The 17,851-nt window shown below is 43.4% G+C and overlaps 1 protein-coding gene across 3 annotated transcripts in view; it reads right to left on the bottom strand.

Moving 5' to 3' along the window:
- LOC142396864 (radixin) overlaps positions 1-15,932 on the bottom strand; it is a 49,495-nt gene extending 33,563 nt beyond the window's left edge. Inside the window, exons 1-2 of one of the 3 annotated variants that reach the window (XM_075480042.1) lie at positions 15,592-15,932; positions 5,532-5,632 (exon numbers count right to left, since the gene is read on the bottom strand). In XM_075480042.1, the coding sequence (XP_075336157.1) occupies positions 5,532-5,543 (12 nt within the window). In that variant the 5' untranslated portion in view covers positions 5,544-5,632; positions 15,592-15,932. Of the gene's footprint in view, positions 1-5,531; positions 5,633-15,363; positions 15,385-15,591 lie in introns of those variants that run through there. The other 2 variants (XM_075480040.1, XM_075480041.1) reach the window with 2 other exon arrangements.
- Positions 15,933-17,851: the final 1,919 nt, after the last annotated feature.

Genomic DNA, 17,851 nt, shown 5'->3' on the forward strand with positions numbered 1-17,851 from the left:
CTCCTCCTTATTCATTAGGCAGCATCATAGAAGCAAAAGGGTAATTAGGGTTTAAGGTCAGTTAACATCGTTGAACAGTGAGCAAGAAAAGCCGAAGGTTTGATGCACGGGTGAGTCAGCAGACGGCACGGACAGAACTCGCAGCCAACAGTTACGTCCAGACGTGTCCAGGATTACACCATCCGCTGCCAACAGGCACGTAACCCCTCCTCATTCACCGTTTCCTCCGTCTGCAGCCTCTGCCCAAACGGACTTAAAGCCGAGTTCAGAGGTGTTCCTGCAGCCACTTCTTCCTCATATCCTTTCCTCACATTTGTCTTTCCAAATGTTCCCGTTCTACATCCTAGAGATCTCCTTTTCAGTCAGTCTGGACTTGGGGTCCTAATTCAGGCATTACTGACAACAGCCAGTTACCGGCAGAAATCATTCAGCATCCAAATAATCTGTTTTCACAGAAAAAGCAAAGAAAGACACAAACTTGTGCATAGCTACTCCAGCAGGCTGCCACATTGTCCAACGTTCTGGGGCTTCCAGCTCCATGCATCCAACACTCATTTAAATTTAAACATTATAGATTGCCTTTTGGCCAAAGACTTCCATCTTTCCTACATCCTGTTTATCTCTAAACAGCCACAGACCGCTGCTGTCGATCCATACAACATAACAGCATCTTCACAGTTATTGGAAATGGAACTTCAAAGCTAATATTGATGTTTTTATTCGGATCTTTTCATTGCATTCCAGTTAAATGGTGACAGAATGTGATGACAGTGGATGAGAGGAGGCACAGTGAGCGGTGAACTTCACACCCTCCCTCTAATTAGATTTAGTGACTTGGATAATTCCCATTATATAAATGAAAATGGGCCTCTGAAATATTTAAAGCCTCCAGCAAAGGCTTGCTGCCCCCCCTCTACAAGCCCCTGGCCCTCAGGGAGACCGTCGCCAGGAGGGGCAACATGTGCATAACGCAGCAATAAATCAATAATGTACGACGCCCCAACACATCTCACACCCTCGGTTAAAAGGCCGGATGCTCGTTCACACAAACACACGCTGAACAAACAAATAAAGGAACACCTAAACGCACCACGCAGGAAATCAATTAAACTTTTCAAGGATTCTTCAGCAGCCTTTAACCCTGCAGAGTGTGCGTGTCCACAGATGGGTTTGTTTTTCTACCGTTTTCGCTCCTCTTTACATTCGTGCACGTCTCCTTATTTACCCAAAACTTTCTGCCCTTTTCCTCCTTATTGAGCAGCCATATCGAAGAGTCAGGATGGACCGAACAAACATCATCTGTGACAGCTGAGACGTACAGTTCTGCTGCTCCTAAACCCTAAAAAGAACTTGGAGCTCAGCTCAGAAGATAAGGATTAAGTGCCATTCAGCCAAAGAAGATGCAGCAGATTCAGGGATCCTGTGTGAAATGTCAGACAGATAACAAGTTTTCACTAAACGTAGCATCGAGCTCTTTAAGTTCGGATACTTTTGTTTTGTCAGCTCACCTGTATGTATACATTTGTCTGCTTATATTCAGGATCCAATCAAAGATTTTTCTGAAGATGGTGTCAGTTCTCTTGCTGCCCATCTATCTAAGTTGGTGGAGCAAAGGTCAAAGGTCACCTTCCCTTATTCACCATCACCGTCCCAGTACAACAACGCAGCTCAGAAGTGAGGAAAAGATCAGATTTGATGGCATATTGTCCTCCCCATCTCTGTACAACAACCACTTTCTGTTTAACCTACTTACACAGAGGAACCCCATTGGTGCAACCCCCACTTTGAACATCATGAAAGAGGTGAGTATAAGGGGTGACCAACAGCGTGTTACCATTAAAACACTGCCTTGGGGGGAGGTCAGGGTCCAGAGCAGCCTAACTTTTAATGGTCCGCCTCAGGCCAACGTCCTTGGAGCCCGTCTTGCTCTTCAGGAGGCCAGCAGACGTGGCTCAGTAACACCCAAACTCTTCTCAGCTGCTGCGAGCTAAAGAACCGTTTTCCTCTTTTGTTGCTCCTTATCAGCAGGAAGCTAAAGGAGCAAAGCTAGCTCATGTGTTCAGTGACTATCTAAGGTTCCTTCAGGGGGAACTCAGCTTTAGCTTTTAATGCAGGGAGAAGTCTGAGCATTTTCATAGTAAAAAAAAGAAATGGATGCACAAAAGAAGCAGTGAAAGGGCTGATGAATTTACTATCCGAGGCTGAATGTCAAAGTGCATTCTAATGTAACCTGAGTGGGGCTTCCCCTCGAGGGCAGTTTGGGTGTCGTTTTTCTGGGCTGGATACGAACAAAGTGTCTGTCACTCAGCCCTCTCCCAAATCCTCTTTTATCCTTTTGTGTTCTGTTGATCTTCCCTTTGGGGCGTTTGGATAATCTGAGCCGTAGTTCTTCGCTGCAACTTTCTCTTTCACTCTTGATTTTTCCATTTTCCACGAAGCCTCATCGCTTTTCTTTTCTTTTCTTTTGCAGCATTTTGACCAACAGCACCCAGAACCTAAACAGTCCAGGACTTTTTTTTATTAAGGGAGCTAAAAGATCACTTTGGCCCCGGATCTGTCTCAGGTAAAATTAGGTTAGTTGAAGTGTGTTGCTCCATCCCGACAGTGCTGAATCACTAAATTACACATTTAGCAACATCAGATGTATATTAAGTAGGGCTGGGTGAGTTAACTCGTTATTATCACGTTAACTCGCTAATTATTTAATGCCGATAAATATTTTAACGCATATTTTAAATACATTAATGCAGTTTTTAAAATGTTATTTTTATTATAATTATTTTTGGGGGCTTTTGTGCCTTTAATGGATAGGAAAGTACAGAGAGACAGGAAGCAGGGGGCAGAGAGAGGGGGAACGACACGCAGCACAGGGCCGTCTGATGCGGGACTCGAACCGGGGCCAGCTGCAGCGAGGACTATAGCCTCTGTACATGGGGCGCCTGCTCAACCCACTACGCCACAAACCACCCCTGTTTTATTATTTATGTTATTATTGTAAAAGTCTGTTGCTCACAGGCTTTTATTTTGTAAAAGTCTGTTGCTGTCTGCTGCGGAACCGGAAAAGAAAGTAATCGGCGGATCCACCAAACATGGAGAAGGGTACGGAACTTTTACTCGGCCATTTTCATTTTAAAGTTCTTCCAGACGGCGGAGTCGACAGAACCAAAGTCATCTGTAAACACTGCCAAGTTGAATTGTCTTCTCAGCGTAGTAGTTCCAGTCTAAAATATCACTTAAAGGCAAAACACACAACTGATAGCAGCAAGTCATTCAAGGAAACAGACAGTGGAGCGAGGCTTCTACATAAAAACTACAGAAAGATGCTGATGTTAAAAGTGTGTTTGCACAACAAATGTTATGGCACTTTCATTCATATGGCAGCACATTTAAAATAAAACTAAATGCTAAAAGCTATACACTACTTTTGGATTAATTTGGGGATTTTGGGTACAAATGCGATTAATCAGGAAAAATCATGTGATTAATTAGATTAAAAATTTAATCGTTGCCCAGCCCTAATATTAAGCCATTTTCTGAAATGTAAAGGAGTTCTGGAGCAGTGGTTGTGCACGAACACACGTGTTCACAACATTCACTGCAGACTTTTGGTTGAGATTTTCCACCCAGCCTCCAAGAGAGGTGTTGGTCATCAAGGAGCCTCGCCCGCTAATTCTGACACGCTGTAAAGAAAAGAGACTTCCACAGACCAAGTAGTGCATCAGCTGGCTTCCTGTGAAGTGCTGGTTTTATGGGAGCAGACCAAACTGTCTGCACAGTCTCCTGAACATTCATGAAAACAGCCACTGAGAGGTATTCTGTTTCAGATCCAAACATGCTAACTGTGCTTCTTTATAGTTTGAAACATTTTACTCCTTTCCTTCCTCATCCACTCTACTCCTATTATTATAAATTCGCTTTTCATTTTTATGGCTTCCCGTTTCACCTCCCTTCGTTTCACCAGCTTTTTTTTTTCTTTCAAATCACATATCCCTAGCCTCTTTCCAGGAACTGAGCTTGGCCTAATTCTCCATCACTGAGATTGATGGACCACTTGCTCGGTACAATCGCTGGCTGGCTTTTTATAACCGTGTAAAGCAGCCAATGTGTACACACAGCAAAACTGTTAACACCCTGCAACAACGAGCTTCGTGTCCTTACAGCAGTTTTCACTGATCTTTATCGGCCATCCGTTTAGACGCAGTTTGTAGCATTTGATCGGTCACTTTTTCCATCCTTAGAAGCAAATATTGATCAAGAAAAAAGCTGCAGCACAGAAACCCAAACGTTTTGAATATAATTTCAGATTTTCTGCCATTAATACAGCTCTTTACACGTCTTAAATATCATCATATCAGTACAACCTTGGACGTCGATTACAGCCTCAGTCTCCATTCTTCACTTAAAGAGAAGATTTATGAGTTTAAAATATGATAAAAGGCAATAAAATCGGCCCAAACAACCATCCGAGTATCTGAGAATCGGGTTATTGAAGCTGCGGTTTAATCTCGGGCTGAATGTGTTTGTGTCAGAGCAACATTAAAGCTCCCAGTGTCCCTCAGTCTAAAAATAGAGCAGAGAAAGCCCTCTTTGTGTTTGTTCCTTTCAATATAAAAGAGAGTTTCACAAAGTGGCCGACTGTTGTACTTCTGTTTTCTGAAAACTCTGTGCGCTCACGTAATTCACCTCTGACTGCTGGAGCTACGACAGACCGTGAATTCACTGATTAAAAAACAAACAAAGAACATGTGTGCAGGTATGAATGGCACCAGTCAACGGCCTCATGCTGCCCTTCAGGGATAAAGAACAATAACCCATTTCTTTTTGTTTCTCACCTCTTATCAAGGCCCCAAACTCACCCTGCGCTAACAACCCACATCCATTAGTCAGAAACTTTAGCCTCGGGAGAAATCTTCTGCTTCAGTTTAACTCAAAGAGTTCATGTTGTTTCACTGGAATTCTGTCCACAGTAACGAGCTGTGATGGAAGGCGGATTTAGTTATAGCTCGTGGGTTTTTAAACGTTTAGCGACTTTAGCTTTAACATTAGAAGCTGAGGTCACACGGTTTATAGATAGCTGGTGTTGGCTTCCCATCAATGTGTGTGGGAAGACAACAGGAATTCCGCTGGCTTGGCCTGTGGAAACCTCAAATGCAACCGCTGAGCAAGTCAAGCTTGTTAGGATCCAATTTTCTTCTTACATCCATGGATACAAACTCGGTGGGGGGAATAAGAACGGAGAGCAAAAGTCTTCCAGTGTGCAAGCTGTTACCCAGCTTTAATATCATGATTATCAAGGTATTTCCTTTCTATACTTCAAAACTCACTGGAGCCACAAATACTCCAAAAGCTCAGTTCAGCTGTTTCCCAGCAACCGTGCTCTAAGCCAGAGAACTGAAGAAAAAAAATGGTAATAAGTGTAAATTGGACGACAATAACTCCCTGAAATCGATACAGAGGAATGCAGCAGGTAAGTGGAAACACTTTGTGGTGTCACAGGACAGCATGAGAAGCAGTAACTCTGAGCTACTGACCGGTTTGGGCATCTTTCTCCCCACTCCGCCCGTTCCCTGTTGCTGATGGAACAGAAAGAAGTCGTCCTCCGTCTTCCTGCCTCTCTCTTGGGCACCGGCGCCTGAAAAACACAAGCATCTTGGTTTGTTAAATGTTTTCATTTCCAAAAGTACAAACACAGCATGTAGTTCAGGTTTTTTTCTTAGGTTCTAAATAGATTTGCCTTGTTCTCCACTTTGCACTTTTCCTTTAAGATGAGCAAAAAGGCTGAATGACCCATTACCTGATGCATGGGGGGGATATACTGCGATAGCTTTTTCAGATACATTTTGAACAAACACTTCTGTTCAGTAAACTGGAAAAGGGTCTGAAAGCTGGTGAAGTTCTGAAGAAAATGTAAAAGTTGAGTGTTAAAGTAAAGGAAACATTGGTTGAAAATCTGAACCTTTAAAGAAAAAGGAAGAATCTTTATTAAACATTTCATTGGAAGTCTGAATCTGTAAAGGACGTCGACTTTAAGCACAGAGCACAAACATACGTCAGCAGCAATATTAACATTTAAACACAAACATAAGTGACAGTTCAGGTTGCCTTCTGAACAAAAACTGCACTGAAGAGTCAACTTAAATGTACGAAGTCAGCTGTGAATATGTAGAAAGAAACTGCTGATAGTGACAGGTACCAATAATCTAAATAATCAGTGTACCGACAGCCTGGAAAGACCACATCTTTGTCATCCACGACCACAGAGATGCCAATAAATGCTCATTATTAAGGTGAATATAACTCAACAGTTTGTGACCACAGTTCTTTGTTCAGTTGCCATTAGAAACGACAACAAACGAGAAACAGAGGCTAGAAGAGAGAAGAGAGGAGAGTCGGACAAGAAGCCGAGTGATCAAAGAAAAAAAACACAGAACCCACAGAAACAGCGAGGTAGAAATAACCAAGAAGCCTTTTAGTAAAACCCCAACTTCTTCAGCATAGGTTGGGATTGTTGTCTGCACACGGCGTTGGTATCTGGACCATCTTGTTACCCTAAAAGATAAGCGCGTAAAATAAAGAGAGCAACTGCGAGGTGTCCCACAGGTGCCAGATCCTGATGTAGAAGGACAGAAATAGACCTCTCTCAAGTGTCAGCACAGAGAATAAACCAGGCTCAGCGGCCAGCTTGGGCTCAGTTTGAGGCAGAAAGAGGACTAAAAACTACAGGTAGCAGCAGAGGGTGAATCCAAACTGCTCAGAGAAGCTGGACAGGACCAAAAACTGCTAATGACAGGACACAATTCAAATATCTATGCAATATATTTTTAAAAGTTTTAAGCAAACAGTATTGACAGGATGAACTACTGTGTCTGTATCCTTGCACATTAAAATACTTAAAATAAGGGTCAGAGCCGTCTCACTTCTGTGTAATTAAGGTTGAAAATGAACGACTAACTACATTTAAGTGTGATGATTTCAACAAAAGTCAGAAAATAAAGTGTAAAAGTCTCTTGAATCCATGAATCCAGCCCAACATGGATTAGAATCAATTATTTTACTGATGTTTTTCTGCCAAAAAGCTAAATAAATTATTACTTTAACTCCTTTAACAACTAATCAAGTCCTAATGCAAACTGATAACCAAGTGCTGACTTCAGCTGTGCACTTCACAGATAGAAATGTGGGTCATAGACTTTTAATTCTTCTTCAACTGTCCTAAAGGATTCCATCTCCATTCGAGCCCAGCTCCAGGCTGGGTAAAGGAAATTCTACAGCTCTTAAAATGTGCCCAATATTCTTGAGGCCAACTGCAAATTTCATAATCACATCAGAGAGAATTGGGAAGATATTTATGAAAAAAAAAAAAAAAAAAAAAAAAGCCTCCCTCTTCAGCCTTAGTTCCTCTTTTCACATTAAACTTTATGAAATTCACTTTGATGTGCCACATAACTCAGGGGCCTGTCCCACAAATCAATACTTGGCTCAGTCAGAGCTCCAATAATCACATAACAGTTCCCTTCCAGGGCAAAATCCTCAAGGTAGACCAGGCCTGGGATACCTTCAATATGAACTCCTTTCTTAAAGCACATAAGTAGCTCAACTAAGCAAAGAATTACATTTTCACAACCATTTACACTGAAACAAAGCAGCATAATCTATGTCCAAACCTATATTCTAAAAGAAGAAACAATGCTAACGCTAACACGACTTCACTTCAGACCACCAGAGTTATAATATACATCTGCCCCCTGAGCTCAGTGTGTGCGTGTTTGTGCAGGAAACACGGTGGAAGATTGATTAACACAACGCAGAATCTAAGTTTAGGAGGTTTAGTTCTACCCAAAACATTTTCATGATCAACTCCAGATGTTAACAAAGATGTTAACCCAACAAACTCCAGGTAAGTTAGAGAGGATTCAGACCACTGCTATCCAATGCAGCAGGAATGTTAATATACGACACCATACTCAGTGAGTGGAATTAACAGATTAAACCATATGGTTCAGGTGCTAAAGCTGAAGTCAGTCCGTCTGTTTTGCCCGTAGCACAAGCAGAACGTGTCCAACTGCACAGCCAGTCGGCCCTCAACCAATCTGGGAGCCCTCCAGCTATCATCTGATGGCTTTACAACTTTGCTCGCCGCTTCTCTGAGGAGTCGAGAGAACAGAGCAAAACAGCGGGACTAAGCTAACAAGAAGACATTTTCCCTTAAGATTCAACACAAACAGACTTATAGGTTAATAACTTGAAGAATTAAGACAGAACAGAATCATTTCTTGTGTATTCTGCCTTCCACTTCTGGCAAGAAGACCGTGTGAGCATTCATCACGGCGTGCAACTTGCAACTGCACATGAGCCTACCCACTAGCAGAGGATGCCCAGCTTTGCCTGAACTAAAACAGCACTTTCGGCAGTGTTTGTTTCACCAATACTCGCACTTTAGGAGTACACATAGGCTGTAAGGTGGCTGCTACAGCAGAAGGATGCAAACCCAAGAACTGAATCGCCCTCAACTTTGCAATTCTAGCAAAAGAGAGTAATTTGTTGCAATTATTTTATTTAGTTTAAAGGTTCAAATGTGCCTAAAATGTTGTCTGCAGCCAATTGGCTCTAGTTCCACAGATCTAAATGAGCACAGACAGTGAAATGTTATCAGTCTAAAAGTCCCTCGGTTAAACGGCTTGAATTAAAAGAAGACTTCACAAAACGGCACAATGTGCAGCCTGTAGCGAGTTTATCAGCTCGGTCACACAGTTTTCCTCCACCTCTGCATCTCCTTCAACTTATTTCCCCTTATCAGTGCTGAGAGACAGCAAGAGGGGTGAGGAACAGAATAATGAATGGGTGACAGAAAAAAACAACAGAGACAGATAGTCAGCGAGGGGGAAGACGCATAAGTATTCAAAGCTTAACTTGACCCATATACCTGCAGGCAGGAGATAGGTGAAGACACTGAATGCTGAGTGACTCACTGGCCTCTTTCATCGTTTTCCTTTCAGAACGGAGCACTGACAGCTGGAGAAAAATGTTTTTGCATTACAGGAAGAGTGTCTGAGGCTTTTTTTCGTCCAAAACTGTTATTTCTTAACACGATAAAGCACATCAATACATGTTGGACGAAGCCCCTTAACAACAGTTGTCAGAATCGATCGGCTTCGTTGTTCTTTTGGCAAAGTGAATGTGGTTACGAACCACTAAATTCAGGACCTGCGACACGTGCTTCAGGCTAATACAAGCAAACACACGCACACGCTCAGGGGTGACCGATGTAGTGCGGCGTAAAGCAAAGGCATACAGCACGCTTTTCCACAGAGCACAGGCCTGCTCTGTGTAGCAGGCCACCACCTCGTAAACCTGGATGTACAAGCCCTCAGGGTGTGAGAGTGTGTTTGTTCATTCAGTGAAACCACAGGGTCATTCCCCATGGATTTAGCTTCCAGGTTACCATTCATGCAGAAAGAACACATTACACCCTTTCATCTCGTTTTCTCCACGTCGACACTGTTGCATTTCACTCACACGTGTTTACAGAAGTGCATCCTTTCTCTGCTCCTCCTCTACTTCCTCTCACCTTTAACAACGCTCTGATGATAGGTTCAGTACCATTCTGAGGGGAAAAAAACACCCGATTGTGTTCATCATTGCTGCCTCTGCTTCGGATTTATGGAGAAAGAAAGAAAAAAAACATCTGTAGGGATGGGAATTGTTAAGAATTTAGCAATTCCGGTTCCATTATCGATATCGCTTATCGATTGGGTTCCCTTATCGATTCTTATCCAGTTAAATAATACAAATATAGTACAATATATCCAACTCTGCCTCGACTCCTCGTCAACTAAATGTTGATATCAGATAGAAATGATTCATACAGTATTTTGCCAACATTATTACAACAGGGCTCTGAAGTTTTGAATGCTGTCGTGGTATTGTTTTTAATAACTGCTCAGACTCATGGGAGTCGTGCTTGTTTCCTGCCGTTTCCATAGCGATAGCGGCGTGCCAGAGAAATTTATATATATATTTTTTTTTTTCAGCGTGAGAAATACAATCTGTACATGACAAAAGACCCGAAAAGCCTGACTGTCACGTCTCACATTCAACAGGAGCTGGAAGTTTTACGTTACCTGGATCTTTTGAGACGGAAGCCGCAAGGTCCCCCGCGGGATTTGCCGCCATCGCCTAGCATCGTGTCAAAGACTTTACATTCGTGCTAAGTAACTGCATGCTGTGTGGTAAAATGTTCCATCAAGTTGGAGATATTTCCCCCTGTGATGTGCTCACAGCTCTGCACGTGTTGCAACTGGCCCTAGTGTTGTCCTTTTTGGTGAAATATAACCAAACATTGGAGCGCTTCTGCCTCGACGCCATGTTGGAAACATTCCGCGCCAAAATATGAAGCGTGCACATGACGTCATCGCGCGAATGCGTCAGACGTTAGCAGAACCAATAAACGGGATCGTTAGGCAGGCGGATTAACGACTACTGGGAGCCGGTTCTTGATTCCCATCCCTTCCCATTCCCGTAAACTGATTTCTGAACATTTTGGCTGTCGTTAGGAAATCAGCAACATCACTTAAAATTCACCTCGAGTTAGAAGCAATTTCACAATCCTAGATAAAAATAAAAGCAGGTGCTTCTTTGCAAAACACTACTGTCTTCAGAAGCCATCTTTGTTTGATGGCCATCCTTTAACTTTTACCTGTTCGGTGGATTTTTAAATCCCTAAACATATTAATATTTTACATCTTTTCCAATAATTTTCCCATTTCAACATCATTTTTTTGCATCCCAGCTATAAAGGCAAGCAGTTTTCAGTTTAGCTCCACATTTTATGCATCTTAAAACTGACTAAATCCATTGCCCCTCATCAATCTCTACACAAGACATTGCCAAGTCCTCCTTGAAACAATCATTTACACTTGGCACACTTTTTTGTGGGAATTTTTCTTCATTCCTCTTAGCAAAAACATTCAAGCTATGACAGGTTGAACATCAGCTCCAGTTTGCAAGATATGCAAACCTGATTTTCACTCCCATTCATTAAACACATAGGCAGCATCAGGGCTTTGGAAAGAAAACCAGCGACTCAGATAACAGATAACCAGTACGGTATAGAGCCCTGTGTGAGATGATCACATATCACTATGTTAGCTGCTTTCTTAAGCAGCCTTTGGAAGCCTGCAGCAGGGTATGAGCCAGTCGTGTACAAGAACACAGCACTTCTCTTTTCAAAGTAACATTAGCAAGGTCATCAACATGCATTACACACCACTGTGATGCACAGCTGCAGCTATTTATAGCATATTAAAGCATATCAAACAAAGCAGACCCACATCTGGGTGTAAATGTGTACATTATCCCCAGCCCGAGACACTTTCCCTCTTTCCTGACTACTCTTCCAGCTCCACAGAATGATGCTGCCATCACTGTGTCTTACTGTACAGGTTGCATTTATGCTAAGTTAGCTTGACACAGACTGTTTGGAGTTGTGGCCACAACAGTTCAGCCTCCACGATCCATCTGCAAACATCTGGTCAAAGTGTTTTATCTGCATTGAGTCCTGCATTAAATGACTCTCCAGGAGTCGCAGGCTTTACTGGCTTTGGCTCCAATCTGCATTGATGGGAACACAACACCCATGTGTACACGTTCAATTTCCATGAACAGACTGCAAAGTTGGCCCAGCTCACTATTTCTTTAAAAAAAAAATAATAATTAAAAAAAGCATATTTACTAACGATAGCATCTGGCTTTGACACAGCCAACTACTCCCAGACAAAAAGAGATGAAATTGATGGATTTCACCTGACAGCAACACAGCTGGCAACTCCCTCCGAGTCCTGCTGCGTACAGCTGAAGTTCATAATCCAGTCAAAAATAATAAAGTGGCCAAATTACCTCAGAGAGGCAACAAACCCCTCAGGATACACCTTAATGTCACCGCTTTGTGTTGTTGTAGTAACGGGTCTGTCTCGCTGTGGCCCTCGTGGCACCGTGGGCAAACAAAAAAGCCACAAAAAATGGGAAAGGACTTTATCAGCTTGTTACAGTGAGTGGACAGTAAAAACCTGTTTGAACAACCTACTTTTAGTGTGCGAATAGTGTCAGATCGGTATACTCTGGGTCATTCAGGTGCCCCTCTGGCAAACATCAGCGTGTCACATGCCTTTTAGTGAGGAATGTTTCTGGTGTTTCTAAGGTCCCTTCAGTTTAAAATTATGTTGTAGACTGCTTTGATTTGGAGCAATTTAATTTTGCTACATTTTTCTTGTGGCCTTCCCCAGATCAGTTCTTCGAAAAAAAAAAGGGTTAACAAACAATTCTCCCGATCTATGACTTGGTTTTTTACTCGGACATACACCTTGAGCTATGAGACCAAATCTAAATACGTTTGACCTCCTAATTTTGTCCTGTGCATTCAGTCAGTCACGGGTGGAGCTCAGTCGTGTTTCAGAAGCATCCTAAGGACCACTAAATTACCAAAAAACACTGTAAAATCACTGTTTTTGCTTCATTTGCGTCAAAATTCACACTGCATTCATTCTGAGAAGTCTGAAAATGAGTCTGGAAAGGGTCTGAGCCTTCCACAAACTGCCAATGAGCGCTCGCTGAACCAGATGAAAGCTTTCTGGCTGCTAAACATCGTCTGGGCTGATGCATTAAAGCTCAACTCCTGATGGGCTCGTAAGTGTGCATCGAGGTTTGATCGACTAACACGCTCCGTCCTCCAATGGAAAAATATTTCAGCATTTGACTGTTGTTACAAGCGCATCTGCAGAGGCTACAAAACTTCCCAGTGCAAGTGCCAAAGCTGACACACACACACACTCAAGATCCGACAGCTGTTTTAACAGCAGGAAGCTGTACCAACTGCTCTGCTCCAGGTTTTATTTGTACCACTGAAGAGCCAACTGATTCCTCAGAGACTGAATGGAGCTGCTTGTTTGTCAAAAAGCACGAATGGTTTGTCCATCGTGTGATCCAGAAACCCACAAACAAACATATGCCAAATTATGCAATTTAAATGAAAAAACTAAACGATAATACTCTGATGGCACGGATAGGATTGTCATTTTTCGTGTCACTCTTTCTAAAACATACAAGCTGGAATAGCTACAAGACAAAACCATAACAAAATGAGCGACCGAACAGGATGCAGAGGAGCATCAGACTTGATCTGGGCCACAGAAGTTTAAGTTAGACACAAAATAAAGCTCCAGACACAGAATCGACAGGTGATCCTGAGAGTGGAAACGGCTTCTTATTTACTGAGGTCCATGAGGAGTGTCGAGAAGTCAGAGGCTCATGCAGCACTTCAGTCCCAAAGTGTTTTAATTTGCCCGTTCTTTGTAGGCTGGGACCGTTCTGTCAGAACATCTGATGTTCTGGAAAGATTTCACTGCTTTTCAAACCCGTACAGGAAAAAACAGGCATATGAGAAAAGAAAGTGGAAGAGAGAACATGATAGTGAGAAGCTAAAAGTGTGAGAGAAGGGAATTAAACTGCAGTAGATTTAACTGAATTAGCCTAAACGTTTAGAGCTGAGAAGTGCAACAGACAAACTTACTGGTTCAACTTTGACATGGTGTACTTACGACTAATTCAGGCTCTTTTTAAAATCAAATCAAATTTATTTGTAGCACATTTCATGTACAAAACAACTCAAAGTGCTTCACATAAAATAAAAGAATTGCAGCAGGGAGTGGAAGAAGCATTAAATTACATATAAAGAGAAACAAATAAAATAATTTAAATGAATTTAAAAAGATATCGTGCAGATTTCATGCATAGACACGTGAGAAAAGAAAGGTTTTTAACCTGGATTTATGGTTAAAAATGGTCTAAACAGATATTTCCGCTCCAGTGACTTCTGCCCCCCCGGACTGAACATGCATCTGTGGCTCAGAGAACAAAATAAACACCAGTTTCAACAGCTAAATGTGGAGTAAATGTCAAAGTGCCAAAGAGCTGGGTGCAAATTTGCACGAGCAAGGTCACTGAGCCTAATATTGACTCACTGCGTATAACCAGTCACACGGTGGCAGCTGGTGTGTGAAGACTCAAGTCTGCCACCTTAACATGCTGCATCTGAGTTCAATTTGCCAATTTGCTTTCATCAACAGCACGTTGGAAGTCGGATTAAAAACTGCTTTGGCATGACGGTAAACTGAGGCCTGCTGCTTCCATTCCTCAGATGGAGCCCCTCTTTGTACAACGATGGTTATTCTGAAAAAAAAAGATTCTAATTTCTAATGATGCAAATGCTTAAAATTGCTTAAATCATTTTAGAATAGCAGAAAAGCTACAGGATTGAATACAACAGCAACGCAAACCAAAACGAGGCTGATATTTGTCAGAAATCAACACGAAAATGGGAATCAGAATAACGTTCTCCTCCCCTCTTGATCTTCTACAGGGAACAAACAAAATAAACTAAATTTAATAGCACAGCAGAGAGAAATCTAAAACCAGCCGTCAAAGGTATCTGATGTCATGAAGCACAGAGCCTCTTTCTCAAATGAGTTGTAATTTGGTCCCAGAGGGGGCGGCATCGAAAGCAACAGGAGGACTCCAGCGACGTAGAGATCAACCAATCAAACGCTTCCCCTGCTTTAACGGGGCCAATCAGCAGCTCCTAATTTCCTTGACGCCGGCGGAGCGTCTGTTTGTGCCAGATGGACCGCTCGAGCATCATGTGTGGGCGCGCAAATGCGCCTGTATTCATCAGGACTGCCGTGTACGTGCAAAAAGGCCGAGCCGGCACCTGAGTGTGGTTTCCATGACGGGTAGTAAACAATTCAAACTTATTTCAGCCAATTCCCGCGATGCAAACGTGCACCTATCATCCAAACAAAATGCCAAACTTCTCCGCAGGATGAAGGCGGAGAGGCTGAAACGCGCAGTAACGTATATGCAAATGGTTTGGACACGCGCAATAAAAAGCGGAATTTGAACTCCGACGCGCTCATCGCAGCTGTTTGCCACAGTTTCAGAGGGAGAGACGCGTCGCTACAAAAGTTGCAAACGGTGCATAAAACATCGTTTCCGCTCCGAGCTTTAGAGGATGAGAGCCCCCCCCCCCCCCCCAACACGAAACTATACGAACACAAAACCGTATAACCACCGACATTAAAAAGCAAAATGTGGGCCCATTCAACCCTGATCAGAGGACAGTTGAAAACCCCAGCTGACACTGATTAAAATGAGCGCTGTAATGCGGCTCGGTTGAATCTAGGACTCCCAATATGAGCGTTAAGGAGGCACCGGCATCTAATTACCATGGCTGCTCAGTTGCGTAACATTCAACTGACACACAGCACCTCAGCGTAAAGGGACACCGGCAGCTCTAACTGGCCTTTAACTTACCCCTCCACCCGTGCTGAAACGTGCAAAGAAGCCGGTTAGAAGCCCAGGCTGCCCACACCGCCCCTGACCTGCCTGTCAGAGGCAGCTAAGAGAAGTTGGAGGAGCTGCACTCCTTTGTAAAAAAAAAAAAGCCTTTGCTTGTTCTCCAACCCTGACAGGGAAATAAATCCCCGCTCATTCGGCCGGCTTAAAGAAGGGAAGGCAGAGATGAAGGCGATAAAAACTCACCTCTAACGCCTGGCTGCGCTGGGGATGTATCTCAGTGTCTCCCCCCTCCAGCTGGCAGCGATACTTTATATATCCACAGCGAGTAAAAATAGAGCGTTTCACCCTTCTGTCCTCTGCGCCGTTTACCGGGCGAGGAGCGCGCTCAGAGTGTGCGGTGGTGCGCGCTTCAGTGGAGGAGACTCCTCCGCCAGTCTCCCACGACCGGAGAAGAGGTAGTCAATATGGCTGACGGAGTCACCGTGCTGAGGCGTGGTGAGCGGAGTCCTGCGGATGCACCCCCCCAATCCATGAACCCGTGACTGAAACCGCAGAGCCGCCCGCTGCGGGGTCTCCACCGATGCGCCCCAACTTTATCATACCCAATAAGGAGAGGGTTCAATACCAAACAGGTCCTGCTGGTAAATGTGTGAGGTCACATTTTATTTTGAGCCGCCCCCCCCCTCCCTGCTACTTCATGAAGCATGAAAGTTTAGTGGATTTTAGGTGTAAAAAAGCATGATCAGTGCTGTTTGATTGTGTTTTGGAATAACAGAGGGACTCTTTTACAGTCTTTTGGTCTAATGATGATACAACAAAACCACTAATATTAGTGATCAGCTCCAGTGCAAAAAGCAAAGCAACCCAAAACTTAAAGTATCTCCTTTAACTCATGAGAGCAGGACAGGGCATGAAGCTTTTCCAATCAAAGATCAGCTCCAGTATGAGAGTGTTGCGTGTGGAAAGTGGTGGAGACTGAGAGCTCCTGTGAAAGCAGCCTCCTTAATTGGCCACAGCATTTCTGGTGGTGCTGGAACATTTTCTGTTGGCTTTATGTGATGCTGTTGAGCACCATCTGTTGTTTTGTAGAGCTTCCAGTGTGACTGTTGGGTTTAGTTGGACTGAACACTCAAAACTTCTTCAGAGATGCAGTCCAATTCAAGCCAGTCGCTATCCTACTCTTTGTGTAACAGTCGAGTTAATTCAATTCCAAATGAGTCCGATTCAAACAAAGCCAATTCTAAAATAAGTTGCTGAGGAAACAAGCAGATGGCATCTACACTTGTGTCTGATTCAAGCCCCCAAACCTGAGCGTGCATGAGGTGACTGTGGAAAGAAAAAACTTGCTTTTAACAGGAGGAATCCTCCATCAGAACCAGAACCAGAACCAGAACCAGAACCAGGGAGGGGTCTCGACCTGCTGGGAGCTGAGAGGACGGGAAAGAGGGAAAGGCAAGTTTATCTGTACAGCACAATTAAACTAAAACGTGATTCAAAGTGCTTTACAGATACATTAAAACAGTAGAAATAAAAAGCACGATTTAAATTGGAAAAAAAAAAGAAGAAAGAAATAAGAACAATAGATAAAATCAGGAGTTAAAATGTGATTAAGTTTTGAAACTCAAGCTTCAGATTTGGAGCTTTATTCAAACGCAGCTGAAAATAGGTGTGTCTTCAGCCTGGACTTAAACACACTGAGTGTTTCAGCTGATCTGAGGCTTTCTGGGAGTTTGTTCCAGACATGTGGAGCATAGAAGCTGAATGCAGCTTCTCCATGTCTGGTTCTGACTCTGGGAACTGATAGAAGACCGGATCCAGATGACCTGAGGGGTCTGAAAGGTTCATATTGGGTCAGGAGGTCACTGATGCATTCTGGTCCTGGACCATTCAGAGCTTTATAGAGCAGCATCAGAACTTTAAAGTCTGTCCTCTGATGGACAGGCAGCCGGTGTAAAGACCTAAGAGCTGGACTGGGGGGGACAACAAGCACCATAACAGCAGGTCAGGGATACCTGCTGAGATCCAACACATATGCTTTACTTTTTTTGTTTCTATCCCACCTCACCGGGTGGAGCCGCCCAGCTCCAGCTCCTGGAAAAGCTCACCATCCATCAGAGCCCGTGTGGTTGTGAGGATGAGAGATGTGTCATCCCTGGGCTGTGAGTCACCGGCACACAGCCTACCTAAAGCTGAAGTCATGATGAGACAAACACGTCATCAGCCATCAGCCCTATATGCACTCAGTTAAAGTCAGACTCATGCCCTCCTGGAGCCAACGGTGGTGTCACTATTAAAACAGCTGCACAGGATAAGCTCTGTCTGCATTTCAGTAGCAAGAATCCTTTAGCGTAGCTGCTCGATTAGCATATCAAAGAAGAGGGTTCACACACTGTGATTGGTCCGTATGTATGGATGCAGTCTGCTCCATCATGCACAGGCCTAACAACCTAAAAATCCACATTAAACTCCTTCCACGCATGCTGTTTATGACTTGCTGGCACGA

This window comes from Odontesthes bonariensis, chromosome 12 (genome assembly GCF_027942865.1).
Source record: "Odontesthes bonariensis isolate fOdoBon6 chromosome 12, fOdoBon6.hap1, whole genome shotgun sequence".
Lineage (NCBI taxonomy): Eukaryota > Metazoa > Chordata > Actinopteri > Atheriniformes > Atherinopsidae > Odontesthes > Odontesthes bonariensis.